At 52.1% G+C, this 17,377-nt stretch overlaps 1 protein-coding gene across 1 annotated transcript; it reads right to left on the bottom strand.

The window, feature by feature from the left end:
* Positions 1 to 10,829: 10,829 nt before the first annotated feature.
* Positions 10,830 to 12,524, bottom strand: LOC144719535 (beta-1,3-galactosyltransferase 2-like). The gene has a single exon (XM_078595544.1). It carries the CDS (start codon positions 12,184 to 12,186, stop codon positions 11,020 to 11,022), a length of 1,167 nt encoding a protein of 388 aa, XP_078451670.1. The 5' UTR covers positions 12,187 to 12,524; the 3' UTR covers positions 10,830 to 11,019.
* Between the last annotated feature and the right edge of the window lie 4,853 nt (positions 12,525 to 17,377).

Genomic DNA, 17,377 nt, shown 5'->3' with positions numbered 1-17,377 from the left:
ACAAAGTCGGATACCCGCCCATCCAGGTTCAACGTAAGTTGTCGTAACGCCTGCGCGTCCGACCAGCCATTAAGCTCTTTAGCCCCTATGATATTGTGGGAAAACGCTTTCCATGTAGGGGTCCCCTGGCCGGTGAACACATGCCTTACCTTTGCGTGGAGTAGTGCGCCACCTTCCCGTGAAGATGTGAGGGTTCGTACGACTTCTGACACCAAGTTGTTGGGGCCGCTGGTCCCCGAGGTCCCTCCCTGCTGCGTGCCGATGGCAGGGGCTCCGCCGTTTGCCGACCCCTCGCTGGTCTGGGACCAGCTGCTGCCGTCGCTGGGCTCATCGCCCGACGGCTCCCCTCCCTGGTCCGCCCCTCCACGAGCTCGTGTGAGAGGCATAGCTCGCCGCCCGCTCTCGTTCACCTGTAAACGCTGCGTTGTCTCTCCACCAATTACACGCTCTGAACGGGGGTCAGGGGTCGGAGGGCGAATGACGCTGCCCTCACACCGCGCGAGTCCCTGCGGCGATAGACGGAGCGGGTACCTGTGGACGCACCGACACCCCCCCCCCCCCCCACGCGACGAGCGCACACACCTGCACACAGCACCACACGCTTCACTCACTCGTAAGACCACTCGAGGCTGCGCTGGGTTATTAATGGTTTATTCTCGGCGACTAAGCTTTACTGTTGGTTCGATATCGATCGGCGTGGCAAGCCTACGTTATCGTCCCTGGGTCTGTACCCGATCTATCGGAGGGATATGTTCTAGGTGGCTCTGGACTCTCTAGTCTCTTTCCCAATACCCCCTTTTCACTTACGATTAGGTGCCCACGGCGTTCCGCTGATCCCGTCCTCACTGCGTACCTCGATGCGTCGCACGGACGTCCGAGTCGCTGGGCTGGAGAGCGTCTCGTGGCCTGATTCTGGAGCAAGAGACCATCTACCCGTTTGCGCCCCCCTTTTATCGTCCCTACATCAAAGAGATGCCACACCGCCTGTTGTTATGCACTCCCAGTTTTTCTTTAACAATGGGCGCGCGCCAGTCAGGGCGCGTGCGGCGGTTCCGGGGCGCCTTTGTTATGCTAATAAGATGCGCTGCGTGTTGCGGCGCGCCGCGGCGCTTCCCGAGCACACCGTCACGCCACCCAGCTGCCCTCCCCCCTTTCTGGCTTCCCCTTAGCTCGTGGTTGCGGTCTCTGCCTGCCTCGCCGATACGCGTGTGTGTGGAGTGCGTTTCAACTGCGGTGGTCGAGTGGCCCCTCGCCGCGACCATGTAATCTTAATGCCGGTCACAGCGCCGCGGTGCGAATTACCATCGGGGGAGGTCGTCCAATTCCCTGGCCGCAGGAAACCGTGAAGATTATCCCGGTAAGGGCTTCTTGGGTGAAAACCGGTCAGCCAGGTGACCTCCCCTCGGAGCTCTATGGGGGGGGGGGGGGGGGGGAATTGCGTGCGGGTGTGTTTATGTGAGGTGAGGTGAGGGGGAAGCGGGGTTGGCTCTGTCGCTTGGTGGTGGCGAGGTCGTAGATGGGGCGCCCGCCGAGCGGCTTCTTGGCGGCGGCATCACAGGTACACCTTAATCGGTGGTAGGTCGCGTGTGACGGGGTAAAGTGTATGTACGCCCACCTCTTCCAAGAGGTCTGGTCAATGTGGCAGAGGAGTAGTCCAAACATTCTCTAGAGCTCCCTCTAGAGGATGTTCTGTCAAGAGTGGTGTGAGAAATTGCAGGGCTGCACCTTTACTTTTTACCTTCATAGGACAAGACTGGTGAATGAATTGGCAGTAAAAAGGGTGCGTATAACTTCAGGGCACTCATTGGTATTGCCTAATGTGACCACACGAGTCTTACTGTATCTCAAAATCAGTCCAACAGGATACTCATTGGAATATATTTTTTTATCATGGTCACAACTTGTTAAGACCAGTCCGGGGTTCTTCACAAAATGTACGACACAGACACTAAGTAGCCGAGTGGCATTTAACCATAGGACCACACCTTGCTAACGATAGCAATAAATGTAACCAGTAAAAATCGTATTTAAAAAAATAAAAGCCACTGGGGAGAAAACATGCGTGTCATAGATTGTACATTCCAGTATATCAATAATTTCTTCAACTTTTATGCGTGTATCTGGTTCATATCATGGATTGCCACACAGACAGACACGTACTTCCATTTACAATTTTAGGCGCATATCCCAGTCACCCTCCCTCCCACTTGAGCCTTGCAAATGCTAATTTACAGGCAATTCCGCAGAGCGGCATTCGAAATGTGATGGTCCGAGGTCAGATTGGAAATGGAGCTGTGTATACAACTCATTGCCTATTAGATCTGGCATTCACCAACATCGGTTCAAGCAAGCCTGACTGACGATAGGACGCAATGTTGAAACCAGTCCAGAGATTGCTTGTGTTGAGCCAATGTTGCCCAAGTTATGCCTTCCCAAAATGTATCGTGGCTGATGGAATGTGTATAAAAAAAGTTTTTACGTGGACGTACAGATGTGTAGTACTCTTATGACTCGTTCACACCGGAGTTGGAGGCACACTTGTTTATTTAACACCACACGTTGTGACATACACACTGAGGGGGTATCGGCCCCCTCACCCGTCTATCTGAGGACCCACCTCTAGGCTAACCCTAGCCTGCCTCAGAGTCCTCCTCTCGTGGACTAGGGGAGGCTATCTTGGCCCGACACTGGTCAGTCGGGCCCGGTACTCAGAGTCCAGACCAACCCTGGCTCTGGCTCTGGCACCACGCCACTGACTCGAGCCTGCGCGGTCCTGACAAGGACGGCGTAGCAGGGGGAGACCAGGGCTCTATCTGGGACGTCTTCCGTCTTCTCTTCTTAGCTAACCAAACTCTCCCTAGCCCCCCGAAACATTTCCCTTTTATACATCCCCCTCCCTGAGGGGTGGGGCCCCGGGGGATCGTAACGTCCGAAGCGCGGACGTCGTAGAGGGCACCTGCCCGTGCACTGACGTAGCCCCGCCCACTGTGCTAGTTTCCCGTTGGATCCCATACATATCAGCTCGACACATATTCCCTCCGTAAGACCCCTACATCACCCCCCCCTGTACAGCTCGCAGCCGTCCCGGCTGCAACATCGACAATAAAAGTTTATTCAGCCCTCGATACCCCAGCGTGTGCCTCATTTTTTTTTTTGAACAATAACGCAACGAGCATAACACCAGGAAGAAAGAAAAAAAATAATCCGACGAACCACCCCCCGCGAATAAATACGAAAACCGTAGGACGAGCGTATATACACGTGTATCTTTACCTGGAGTCCCCCCCCAGCCCCCCCACAGACGACGCACAACACACACAACACACACAACACACACAACACACACAACACACTAATCGTATAACGCAGCGCGGCACGTGCCGGGAACACAGCACGGACGCCCCACACCGTGAGCACAACATGCGAATGTACACCGGAAGAGAAAGCACAAAAGACCCAAAAAAAAAATTTTTTTTTTTCTTCTCTCTTTTTTTTCACAAGAGTCTGCGCATTTTTGCGCGCGTTCTCGCCGCCGGCCCGTCACACGGGACAGGCGCGGCCGGCAGGTCGTCGGCCGGCAGGTCGTCGGCCGGCAGGTGTTCGTCACAGAGCGAGTCTGTTGCCGACGTCGCAAGACCCTCAGCATCCCCTGCGGGGGTCGTCGGGCGTGAGCCCGTCACTCCCGGTGCGCCTGGGGGTGGGACAGCCGGCAGCACGTTAGGCGGGAGCAACGGAGAAGACCCCTCTGAGTCGGACGCCCACCCACATGCTTGGCCACGCGCGTGTGTAGTGGGATCTCGCACCGCAACGAAGGGTTTTAGCCTGGCAGGGTGTACAAACCACCGGCGCCTCCCCCATTGAATGCGCACGCACTGAGGTCTCAGGACCTCAACCACCTCGACGGGACCCCGCCACGGTCGCAGCAGTTTAGAGGAGGACGCGAGCGGTACCTGGGGACAGTGCAACCACGCCCTGTCCCCCGGCTTCCACTGTATTACATGCGCGCGACCCATTCTGAGGCGCTCATTAGCCCTCTGCCGCCTGGCAGAATTTTGCATGGCAGCATCCCGAGCCTCCGTTAATTTTTCCAGGTTGAATTTAACGTGTTCGGCCAATTGAGTCTTTCCGTGCGGCGCCGGGATCTGCAGTTGGGCCTGAATAGGTGGCTCCGGCTCGCGGCCGTACATAAGGAAAAAGGGGGAAAATCCCGTCGCAGTATGAGGGGCCAACCGGTATGCTGACAGGACCCCCTGAATTTTCAAATCCCAATCCGTCTGTGAGTCAGAAACGTGCTGCGACAGCATCGACGTGATGGTACGATGCAACCGCTCGACCATCCCGTCGGTTTGTGGGTGATATGGAGAGGTGCGAATCTTTTTAGTGCCAAGGATGTCACAGACCTGTTTGAGCAATTTGCTTGAAAATTTTTTACCCTGGTCAGTCAGCAGCCTCTCGGGAGCACCTTTGTCAAGGACGTATCCCTGGACAAAGGCCTCCACGATGGCTGCCGCCGACTGGTTGGCCAGGGGCCAGGCCATAGGCCAGCGCGTGAAATATTCAACCCCGGTTAGCAAATACCTATTTCCCCTAGGGGTGGCGGGGAACGGTCCTAGAATGTCCAGCGCGACGAGTTCGTTCACCCGGGAAACCCTGATAGATTGCAGGGGCGGGTTCGACTCCTTCGCTGGTGGTTTGCGCTGCGCACATCTAGGGCACGATGCTAGCAGATCCCCGACATCCCTTGTCATGCCCGGCCAAAAGAAATCAAGTTGGAGCAAGGCCAGGGTCTTTTGGGTACCCAGGTGGAGGAGGCGCTCGTGAGCGGCCCACACCACCCTACCCCGTAACCCCGAAGGGACCACTAGCCGGTGGCGATGGGATTTCCCGTCCCAATGCATTAACAACCCACCGAGCATTTCCCATGCGTCGGCATCACCCCTCCCCCGCCCCCGGTCCCCGACGCGGCGGCGCAACGCAAGGAGGGAAGTATCTTCCATTTGCAACCGGCCCCATTCCGTAGCAGGCAACCCCAACAGGGAATCAGAACCCTGTTGTGCGATAGAATTAGTCATTGATGCTGCGTCATCAGCAGCCGCCAAGACCGGGACAGGCAATTCAGCAGGATGCCTGCACGGTCCTGACAAGGACGGCGTAGCAGGGGGAGACCAGGGCTCTATCTGGGACGTCTTCCGTCTTCTCTTCTTAGCTAACCAAACTCTCCCTAGCCCCCCGATACATTTCCCTTTTATACATCCCCCTCCCTGAGGGGTGGGGCCCCGGGGGATCGTAACGTCCGAAGCGCGGACGTCGTAGAGGGCACCTGCCCGTGCACTGACGTAGCCCCGCCCACTGTGCTAGTTTCCCGTTGGATCCCATACATATCAGCTCGACACATATTCCCTCCGTAAGACCCCTACAGATGTATGAAGGATATGTATTGTTTCATTATTTATTTTTATATGTATACAAATGTTAAACCACACGTCCCTCGCCCATGCCTCGTGCAGTGTGTAAATGCTTGGGAGACGAAGGCGGCTGGGCTTGGTGCTGATCCCCCACGCCCTCGTGCGCTGTACCGGCCTTCATAGGTGCTCGCTAACAACACTTGCCCCAACAGTCTGTTAAGGCTATCAGGGGGATCTTTGTCTTTGCCTCTGTGATTTTTTTGTGCGTCTGTGATCCGCACCTCCGATGAGCACGGAAGCGCGGATTAGTTCAACATACATACAGTATTTGCCATTCGTGACGGTGCGACCTACAGCAGCTTTCGCAAACACAATGATTGACAATATTGTTTGGTGACCGATAGGCTTGGGAGAACCTGTTTTATACCAACGCCGTGACCTTTGGAAAACGAATTGCTGTACCATGCGTATTTTAAGCAGCAGAGTTTTTGTTGATTTATTTTTACTTTGCATGCTGCATCGAACTGTGAAACTCACGTTCTCTTATCTATGGGACCGTTTTTGCCAGTTTCAAGGTGATGAAAAAATAATAGGCTTTACCCTCTCCGGCAGATGTTCAAACACCAGATAGACACTTGTTGCAAGGCATCAAGTCTGAATAATAAACCACACATGCTTGTGGTAAAATATGCAAAACAAACATGCTTCTATAACACTGTGTAACACATTTTTTTTGTTTCTGGGTAGTGTTATTTCCCAATTTCTTATGCCTCAAAAGTACAGAAAATGGCTATTATTCCCCACAAACTTTGCTTTTGTGACCAGGACAGTGATATTTTGAAATTTTACTATTTTCCAGAACATTCCAGATAGATTCATTGCTGAGTAAACTTGGAGTAACTTCGAGAATATTCTAGAACTTTACAGTAATATAAATACTAGTATAAATACAGGGGCCTTAAGCCCACCAGTTCAGTTTAGTTGCAGTTGCCTAAGTGGATACACACCTACATTTTTCTGAGATGGCATCAAGAGGCTGCAAGCATCCGGCAGACGCATTTTGCTATGTCTGCGGCCAATTTATCAAGACAAGAGCGAAAAAGTACTCTGTGCAAGCATCTGTTAAGATGTGTGAGGCCGACAAGGCATATTTCGGCATGCCTGTCAGGGATCAAGACAAACCCTGGGCACCTCATTTCACCTGCGAGCAATGCAAAAAAACTCTGAAAGGTAAGATGGACAATTGTTGCTCGGAATTTTATGTTATACATTTTTTTTAATTGTAAAAGTTTTACATTTTAAGATGTTTTACAATTTTCAATGTTATTGAAAAAATATATCATATATGAAAAATGGTGCGAGAATCTCTTACACATTAGTAATGGGTGAAATAAATATATTTGTGTAGGATGGTACAGAGGGGAAAAGAGATCCATGAAGTTCGCTATCACAAGAATTTTGCAGGAACCCACTGTCCACTCAAGCAACTGCTACTTCTGCATGGTGGACCCTTCCAAACGTCGGACTGGCAAGAATGCGCCTGCTAGCACGTATCTGGACCATCCTTCATCCATCGCCCCGGTGCCACACTGCCATGAGCTCCCCGTACCCACTACTCCGGAGAGAGAGCAGCCGTCTTTAGAAGAAAGCAGCAAGTCAGAGAGCGAGGAAGACGTAGATCCAGATGAAAATTTCAGAGGTGGAGCTGAGGAGAGAAACCCATTCTACCCCAACCAAACGGACCTCAACGACTTGATCAGAGATCTTGGTATCACCAAGTCCAATGCCGAGCTTTTGACGTCTAGGCCCAAGCAGTGGAACTTGTTGGATTAAAATGTGCAAGTCGCAGATCAGAGGAAGCGTCACCAGCCTTTTTGCAGCTTCTTCACCCGTTAAGAAGGGCTCTGCTTCTGCCACGATATGACCAGTCTGTTCGAGGCAATCAGAATCGCCTGTAACCAGAATGAGTGACGCCTTAATGGTAACAAGTACCCGTCTCTTCCCCTGGCTCACTCGGTGCACCTCAAAGAGGATTACAACAGCATCAAGACCTTGCTGGCCGCCTTGAAGAGTGAGGAGTATGGCTGGGAGGTCATCGGAGACTTCAAAATGGTGGCATTCCTGATGGGTCTCCAAGAAAGTTTCCCTGCTCTCTTTGCCTTTGGGATAGCAGGGACACCAAGGCGAACTAGCCCAGGTGGGACTGGCCACAGTGGACCGAGTTCTCTGTGGGGAGGAACAACGTCAAGTGGGAGCCACTGGTGGACCCCCGTAAGGTGCTGATGCCACCACTGCACATCAAATTGGGCCTCATGAAACAATTTGTCAGAGCTATACATAAGGAGTCGGCAGCCTTCAAGTACCTTCAAGACTTCTTCCCTAAGCTGTCTGAGGCAAAGGTGAAAGCCGGTGTCTTCGTCGGACCACAGATAATGAAGATCCTGGAGTGCAATGAATTCCCCAAGAAGCTCACTCGTAAGGAGAAAGCAGCTTGGGACAGCTTTGTTTAAAACATCATGTATGGCATGATGCACCGCACGTATCCAACCGTGCTAATCGGAGGTGCAGGGTAGTGCACATTGTATAACAAAAATTAAACAGCCTTTAATGTACAACGAAGACTATCATGGACTGTACAACCTCGCAAACGTGTACAGTACAGGCTTGATTCGCTTAACGAGCGATATACGTTCCGTGAAAAACCCGATCAAAACTTCATCAGTCCAACAATCATCATTTTCCCATTGACTCCCATGTTAAAAGTTGACATAAGTTTCAGTCCCGAAATGTTCCACTCTTGAACAACTTTTATAACACTATAAATATAATTTAGGCGATTTAAATAAAGTAATAAAACGTAAAATATAACACCCCACATGAACAAAACTCAATGCTTGCAGGTGCCTGCCATTTATGTTGTTTGAAGGGTAAATGTTAGTGGGTGCAGGGATCAGCAGGGGCCATGTCGGACCACTGGTTCAAATATCACTCGCCACTGATGTTACCAATGGCTGGAAATCGAACCACGTGTGCTGGATTCATAGCCACGATGCGGGGATGTGAATTTTTTCTTTTTGTGTTTAATTTGTTGTTCTTCCCCTGCACATCCGATGAGCACGGTTGGCTACGTACGGCGCGAAAGAAGTTCAACATACATACGGAGTGCGACTTGCTGTCCTCAGCGCCGCCACCAACACCCTCCCCCTACCCACCCATCAGTGCCACCACGAGGCACAGTCCCTCCACACGACGAAACGCGCGGGCACGCAGCACAGCACAGCTGGTAAACAAACAGCTGCGGGCCACCGTGCGTCCCTTGTGGCCACGGGACGCATATTGATCGATCAGTCTCCGCTCGCTAAGCGAACATTTTAGTTGTTTTGAGAACAAATTAGTAAAAAAATGTGCTCGTTATAGCGAATTCTCGTAGAAAGAACGCTCGTTATACGAGACGAGCCGGTATACAAAATACTAAAATGCTTGGTGGTGGCGCTGTGGCGCTTGACTTACAATGGTAAGCGTGTCCGAGTTCCAATCGCTGTCAGAGGGTTGACTCTGCTCATCATCATTTTTTGAGGTCGATAAATTTAAGGAGCACGTGTGAACAGTCCGCAACGGGCTGTCCAAACGCGAGACAGGAATGCTGAATTTCCACCTCGGCTCTCAGAACGGCCGGGTGGTGGAAATCAACCGGAACGAGTGGGAGCAGACAATGGTGGTGGTGGTGGTGGTAAACTGGTTTTGAAATCCGACTGCATTCCAAAAGGAACCGTCGACAAGTATAGTGGCGGGTAGCCTATATCGTACACACACACACACCTGTCAACCCCGTATCAGTTGCCTACCTTATTACAGACCAATTCAGACCTTGTTGGTCACCCTGTGCCCCTTATTAATCTCAACGTTCATCCGACAAAGTCCCATCACGAGGGAGAAACACAAAAACATTACAAAAACATTTTTTCACTCAATTTCCCTGCACAAGAATACGGGTAAACCGTATGGGTTGACAGGTATGTATACAGTATCGATATCATTTATACATGTGCCCGTGGTTCGCGTTGTCGATCTCCCATACATACAATCGTTTATCAATATACCTATGTTATTGCAATGAATGTGCTGAAACAAGACGTAACCATTTGCGTTATTCAATTCTGCCGTCCGTCGGTCCCCCTCGCCACTGCGGCTCAGTTGATATGACCCGGCTCGAGCGGGGAAAGCGTGAATTCACATCGCACGTCGCCCAGTGGTTTCTCAACAGCGTTCTGAGAAAACAACGTACGAATAATGAACGCGTGCCCCCCACCCCCCCCGGTTGAGAACCACTGACGTGGCCCGACCTGCTGCGTGGGAGTCTCAGAGCCAACGGCGATCTTTGCATGATCCACCAACCTCGACTCCCAACGCACCACCTCCACCGCGCACAGCCAATCAATGTCAACCGCGAATGGCTTTAAATATCGATCACTCCAGATATCAATATCGTTGACACTCCCGTGAACTCAATATCCAATCAAATAGAGTATATATCGATTGCGAGCACCTGGTGCGTTGTGTAAACATCGCCACTAGAGAGACAAAGGCGGCCGGTCGTGGTGCTGACTACTCCACTACCTCGTATTCCACTCTGCCGGTCTTCATAGGTGCTACTCGCTAACGGCACGTGCCACAACAGCCTGTTAAAGTTTCGATTTAAAGCTTTCGTGACTGCAGGGATTCATCTTCTTGGCTCTTTTGGTAAAGTCACGTAGAAGGGAAATAATAAAGGCGCTCTTCCCCCTCCAACCCAGCTTAAATATACGCTGCCAAGCCTGGTGGTGTTCATTCAGACGCTGTCTTTCCGACAGACCTGTTCTTCACCTGAGGACGGCTGCTTGCGTTGTGGCCGAAACGTCGTGAGAATTATTTTATTATGTTTTATTTTTATTATTTTATCATTTCCCTTCTACGTGACTCTACCGAAAGAACCAAGAAGATGAAGCCTGTTAAAGGTTACACGGGGGATATTTGTCTTTGTAAATGGGGAAGTAGATGGGGGGTGGGGGGGGCGTTTAGTTATTAGTTGTACCGGGGCCAATGCCTGTCAACCACGTTGTACGCCATAGCAATAGTCAGTCGCGAGACCGCTGCCACTGCAGTATTAACTTCAAGCCCCCGGCCCACCCCATCGAGCCCGAGTTCACACCGACTGTAATCTCCGTGTCCCTACCATTGCTCTCAATTCAAGACACGCATTCATTCCTGGTTATTATTGTACATTCAATAGTGCTATCTTTCGATTTAAAGCTTTTGTGACTGCAGGTATTCATGTTCTTGGTTCTTTCGGTAAAGTCACGTAGAAGGGAGATAATAAAAGAATAAAAATAAAAAATGATTATAGTATGTTAAATTTGTATTCTTTTATTTCATTATTTCCCTTATAGACTTTTGAGCCTGTGCTCTGCAAACCGCAAATTGTCGTAAAAAAAAACAACCACAGTGTAATCTCGAGCTCACAGCCACCCTGATCAACTCAGCGATACCTTATCATGTTTTTAAAAATTACTCTACTCCAGTACCCACGCAGCCCAGCCCATCCAAGCCAAGCCACCTCCAACCCCACCCCGCCGCGCTATCCGCACGGCTCGTCCCGGTGCCGCTGCAGGTCATGCCAATAGTGGCGCAGCTCACTCGGTGAGAACGCATGCGAGGTCACGATGCGGCTGTACTGGCACGGCGAGTAGGACACCCGCCAATGATTGAAGTGGAATTCGTACGGCGGGAAGACGGGCTCCACGCCCAGGCTGTCCAGGCACACACCCACGTAGACGTCCTCCAGCCGGAGCCGCGGGATCGCGAGGGACGCGCGGTAGAGACGAGTGGCCAACGGGGCCGACATCACGTAGCCTGTGCCCGAGCAGAACGTCGGGTAGCTTGCCCCCGGGTACACGTCCTCGGCCATGTACCACTTGCTCTCGGGGTTGCGGTTCGGCAGGAACCCGCGCATCACGTAGCCCGTGAAGTAGTCGGGACGTGGGACTCGCTCATGCTGCGTAATCTCACCCCCCTCCTGCTGCTGCTGCCCCTCGTTCACCTGCTGCTCGAGGACAGCTTTGACCAGGACCTCCAGGTTCACGAACATGTCGCTGTCCGTCTTCATGACGTACGAGGCGTGCGGGCAGTGCACGGACACCCAGTGGAGGCCCATCAGCGTCTTGAGCGTCAGGTTGTGGTAGACGTCCGTGAAGTTCTGCTGGATGAGATCTCCGTGCCGTCGGCTCTCCTCCTCGATGCGCCGCTGCGCGTCGCTCGCGGGGTTCGCGGTGCCGAGGAGGAAGAGGCGCCTGAAGGAGACGCCGCGCAGCGCCACGCTCTCGCTGGCCCACGTCTCGCGGATGGCCTCGCGGGCCTCGAACTCGGTAGACTCGGAGGCGACGAGGACGACGAGGAAGGGTGCACGAGGCCGGCACGTGTCGGGCTCGTTGAGCAGGTACCGAAACTCGGGGATGTTCGTCGACGGTTCCCTGCCGCTGTCGCCGCGAACGGCGTGCAATTGGCCGACGTCAAAAGCACGTCGATCATCATCATCGGCACCACCACCATCGACTCCCACGTCGCCACCGTCACCACCTGCAACCGCGTTGACGCTGGGCTGCGGCAAACGTCCCGCGTGCTTCCACAGCAGCTCGTTGAGGCTCGCGAATATCTGGTGGTGCGGAATCGCGGTCATCAGCAGGGACAGGGCGAGCAAGACGATCAGCAGTTGACATCGCCGGACCAGCGTCGAGCGGAGACCCATTGCTCACACACTTCTGGGGCCAACTGACCGAGCGCTGTCACTTGTGTCGTTGTTACCCCCCCCCCCCGCTGCGGTTGACGTAAGCCACAACTTCTTCTTTTGTTTGTCGCTGCCGTTGCAGTAACTTATTGTCGCCCGTCACTGCGCGCGTGACCCACTCTTGCTACGGCCACCGTTTACTGCTGAACGGCTGTGGCTGAGACAACTCTCAGCCCAAGCCGCAGCAGCGGCGACTCAACCCCCAAGGAGAGCTCAAGAGAAACGGGGGAACTTTGTCCCCGACAAAGTAGAATGCGCGATGTCCCTGCGATGCGACAGATCGAGTCCCTGAAACAGAGGAACGAGTGTCCCGTAACCGCTTTACGCGACCACGCGCACACGCCCAGGGTAGCCCGATTGGGCATGACACGTCCGCTTCACATCATTATCATAATGATCATAATTGAGGGCGCGACACGGTGGCGAGATGTTCACTCCCTCGTCTGCTATGCAGGAGGCCGTGGGGCTCGATCCCGATCCCTGATTCCCATACCTGGTCAACCCCTTATCAGTTGCCTATCTTGTTACAGGCCAATTCAGACCGTATTGGTCACCCCGTGGCCCTTATAAATCTCAACGTTCATCCTGCAAAGGCTCATCACAAAGGAGAAACAGACAACACACATGTTTTTTTGCCCGTATTGAAACGGCTGTACGCCGCATGGGCCTGACAACTCAATTTCCCTGTGCAATAATACGGGTTAACACGTATGGGTTGGCAGCTATGGACTCTTGCTCTATAACATTTGGAATTTGCATGCTCTCCCCGGAGTCGAGTGGATTTTTTTTCCGGGTCCTCTGGTTTATCCCACGATCGGCCACTTTGTTGAGCTATCGTTTGTGGCCAGGTCGTCGCTTCTGCAAAAAAAAAATAGCTGTAACATCTCAGCGGGCCTTACCTGGTAAAAATAAACATAAAAGGAAAATAGTTTTATCCTTCCAGAAATCTACGCCGTGTTGAGCCTGGACAGTGTTTGTTGTGGGTGACCACCAAGGCACAGCAACGCCGCTGTGGGGCTGCTGCCGGTGCAGCGACATCTGTTGTTGTACTCTACCTCTATGCTCCCACGACTATGCAGCCCGACCTCACTGCCCATGACAGTGCCAACGAACGTGATACTGGCGATAGGTTTGGGGGCCGTCAATAAATGACGTCACGCGATTTTGGACGATTTTTGACCCCCCCCCCATCGTCACACGGCGTAACAGAAAGCCAGACCCCCCCTCTCAAATATGACGTCAGAAAGCTGTGCCCCCCCCCAAAAAAATTTAACATGCTTCAAATCGCTTTAAACTAGTGTCATTGTAGTGCGTATTTAATTTGGCGCTGCACTCTGATGTTGTAGGAGAAAACATTTATTAAGAAGTCTATTTAGTTAAGTATAACGTCTATATTGATTTAAAGTTGCGCATTTTGATGTGACGTCACATTTCTCAACCCCCCCCCCCCCTTGTCACACATCGTCACAAATGTCTTACCCCCCCCCCAGGTGCGTGACGTCATTTATGGACGGCCCCTTGCCCATCGAAACTGCACGACGTGGACATTACCTCGTTGAAATTACTTCATGGAGTCTCCTGGAAAACTGGCTTTTTCTCTGTCCATGTACACATTGAATACCATCTTACACGAGGGTCACACTCGACACTGAATATCGCTCTTGTGCACTCAAAGCACAGTTGCATGTGTGCAACCGCACGTGGGGATTTGAGAAATACAACCAAATTCTTCTTCGGTGTCTTTCTGGATGAGTCTGTGCGCCATTTCCCCCGTTGCGAATTCGTGCGTGTTCGTGGTCGGGCAAAACTGCAGCACCTCCAGATGGCAATGTCGCTGAGCAAGGAGAATACGGTTATCCATGACCTGCTGGGTCAGTTACAGCGAAGAAACAGGTTTTGTGCTCCCCAGCTAGAGTTGTTTACGATATACTGAAATGTTCGACCACACAATGTTCCACCACGACATGTATGCGCGATTTTAACTAAAATGTGTACGTGTGTGTGTGTGCGGTAGTGTAGTGGTTAGCGCGCTGCGCTATGAACCCGGCGACACGAGTTCCAATTCCCGCTCACGGCCAACACCAGTGACGATTATCTGAACCGGTCCCGGGCCTCTCCTAGGTCGACTCAGCCTCAAATGAGTACCTGGTGCGGTGTGTAAACATTGCCACTAGGGAGACAAAGGCGGTCGAGCGTGGTGCTGGCCACCCACCCCCTCGTGTACCGTTCCGGCCTTCATAGGTGCTCGCTAACAGCACTTGCCCCTACAGTCTGTTAAGGCTATATGGGGGATCTTTGTGTGCGGTTTAATAAGTGGGCTTATGTTGCGCATTGCAGATCACATCATGATCCGGGCAGCCAGGGTTTTCTTGTTGTTTGACTCTTGACCAAGTTGGCCAACGTTATTGCCCTCATTGGCTCTGTTGTTGTTGTTTGTAGTTGTGGCAGTTTTAAGTTCATAAACAGGGAGGAGTAATTGACACCAGGAGTATTTTTCAAGGGTTTAAACAAAGTACTGTGCTGTACAACGTGGCCCAGGTGTCTTGTGACCCCCAATTAATTGACCCCTAACATTTGTTTCCCTTTGTATTTTAATTTTCTGTTCTAAATAAACCTTTCAAGAATATGTGTAAAGATTTAGATAATTTTTAAATCGGGGTCACAATGCATCTGGACCACCCTGTACAGCAAAACTGCTTCCAAACGTGTACAAAAAAACAAAGCAGAACACAGGAAACACAAACTCCAATAACATTTTTTTTCACAACTGAGACTCAATATTGAGTAACAACTCTTGGAACAGCACGAGGTTTTTATAACGCATTTACATATTGTGGGAGTGGTTGTCACTCAACATCCCACAGCCCTGCAGTACTACTGATTGTCGATAGGATGCAGCGGCGTCACCTCGCCAGGGCAAATGCCGTGGGGTCAGACAGAGGGCAACGGCGGATCCTAGTAACGGGGGGGGGGGGAACCGGGGGGAATGACGTCACCTTCCAGGATGGCCCAGAGGGTTCCAGAAAGAGGGCGTGGCTAGGACGGAGCTAGCCACGAACGGGTATATATGAAGTATTGGAAATGACGGCAGGAAACTCCTTGACGGGAACACACTTCTTTTATTAAATCTTGACTTGTAACGATACAACGCGTGGCCTCTCTTCTTCACAATGCGGTCACCATACAACGGTACAACTCGTGACCTCTTCTCTCCGCCCTACGCTTCTCTTGACTCTCGTAGATTCTGTGCTGCTGGCTCTCTGTGCCTCGTGTAGACTCCGCGCCTCGGCTACACTCTTCTCTCGTCTCGTGTAGACCTTACGCCTCTGCTACACTCTTTACTCGTCTCGTGTAGACTTTACATCTCTCTCTGGCTACACCGTATGCATACTCGGCTCGTGTAGACCTTTCTCTCTCTCTGGCTACACCGTATGCATACTCGGCTCGTGTAGACCTTTCTCTCTCTCTGGCTACACACTATACATCGCTCAGCTCGTGTAGACCTTTCTCTCTCTCTGGCTACACACTATACATCGCTCAGCTCGTGTAGACCTTTCTCTCTCTCTGGCTACACACTATACATTACTCAGCTCGTGTAGACCGTTCTCTCTCTCTGGCTACACACTTATACCTTACTCTCCTCTACTCTCCATTACTCTCCTCTCCGGGCTCTATCTCTGCACCTTCGTCTTCATTCTTAGATGGTTCCACTTCTGCCCTCTACTCCTCTGTGCATCATCTTATATATCTCTTCCTCCCGGGAGACGGAGCGGATGCGGACCTCAACGTCGGCACCGCTCCTCAGTTACCCAATCACCACGCGCTATCTCTACGATCCGTTTCCGCCCAGCGCGTGTTTCCACTCCTCGACCAATCACACCGCGCTGCCACCCGATCACTCCCTCTCAGCGCGTCACCGGCACACAGCCAATCAGCAGCACTACCCCCACCCGCGCACTGACGCCTGCTCCTCCCCGTCAGCGCGCGTCACCACACACACACGTACATACGCGCTGGCACATGACGTACACACCCAGCGCGTATCACCACTACATATAAGCCAGAGCGCTCACAGCTCTGGCTCAGTTATCTGCACACTGAGGACAGAAGACCGAGCTGGAAGAGAGGACCCTGGGCCCCAAGATCTAGAGCCCTTCTAAGGGCCGAGCTCAGCGAGGCCAGTGGTCAGGACCCACGGACCAGGGGGGTCCGGGTCAGATAGCCTCCCTGAGGCTCGTGACGGAGGACGATAGGAAGCCAGTGTTAGGCCGTAGAGTCCGGAGGCCATAACTCCCGAGGTATCGGGTGAAGGGACCGAGATACCCTTCGCAATAGGGACCTTGTAGTAATAGCAATAAACGGTGTGTTGCCTCTTAAAGACGTTTATTCGTCAATACTTCATCATTTTAAAAAGTCAACTTTAATTGATCAAGTAAAGTCCGCTGAACTGTTAGCTATTTTTCAGAGGTGACCTGGTCACGCATAATAGCTCATCGAAGTGGCGTATATCATAGCGTGTGAATGTATTGTAGCTATATGGAAATACGTTTCTAAATGTACGTGGGGGGAGTGGGACCAAATGAACCAGGGGAAATTCCACCCTAGCGGCCGTCCATAAATGACGTCACGCGATTTTGAAGGATTTTTGACCCCCCCCCCCTTCGTCACACGACGTCACAAAAAGTCAGACCCCCCCCCCCCCCTCAAATATGACCTCACAAAGCTCTGCCCACCCCCTCCCCCAAAAAATATTAAACATGTGTAGTAATTACTCAGGAGGCTTGACGACGGGATCGGAGGCACACTTATTTATTAACACAACTTGTATACAGTTAGCGAGTATACACAGGACCTAAGGGGTAACGTCCCCTTACTCGGCTAACAGGGAGACACAACATCTAAGCCCCGCTAACCTAAGCCCAAGTCCTCCACTAGGGAGCTAGGGGAGGCTACCTGTCCCAGCCCTGGTCAAGCTGGGATCCGACCCCCTGAGTTCCCAGACCTGCTCGTCAGTCTGGGCTCTCGGGGCCACGCCACCGGCTTGCCCTGGTCGGCCCTTATAAGGACAGCGAGCCAGGGGAGCTCCGGGGCCTATTCTAGCTGGTCTTCCGTCTTCGCTGGTTAAAGCTGATACCTCGACCTCGAGCCCTCC

This window comes from Lampetra planeri, chromosome 6 (assembly GCF_965212315.1).
Source record: "Lampetra planeri chromosome 6, kcLamPlan1.2.h2, whole genome shotgun sequence".
Lineage (NCBI taxonomy): Eukaryota > Metazoa > Chordata > Hyperoartia > Petromyzontiformes > Petromyzontidae > Lampetra > Lampetra planeri.
The sequence above is the reverse complement of the archived record's forward strand: the minus strand, read 5'-3'. Positions and strand labels throughout refer to the sequence as shown.

What these genes read in the sequence shown, in the direction of transcription:
- LOC144719535 (XM_078595544.1), bottom strand. Translation starts at nt 12,186, where the DNA reads ATGGGTCTCCGCTCGACGCTGGTCCGGCGATGTCAACTGCTGATCGTC.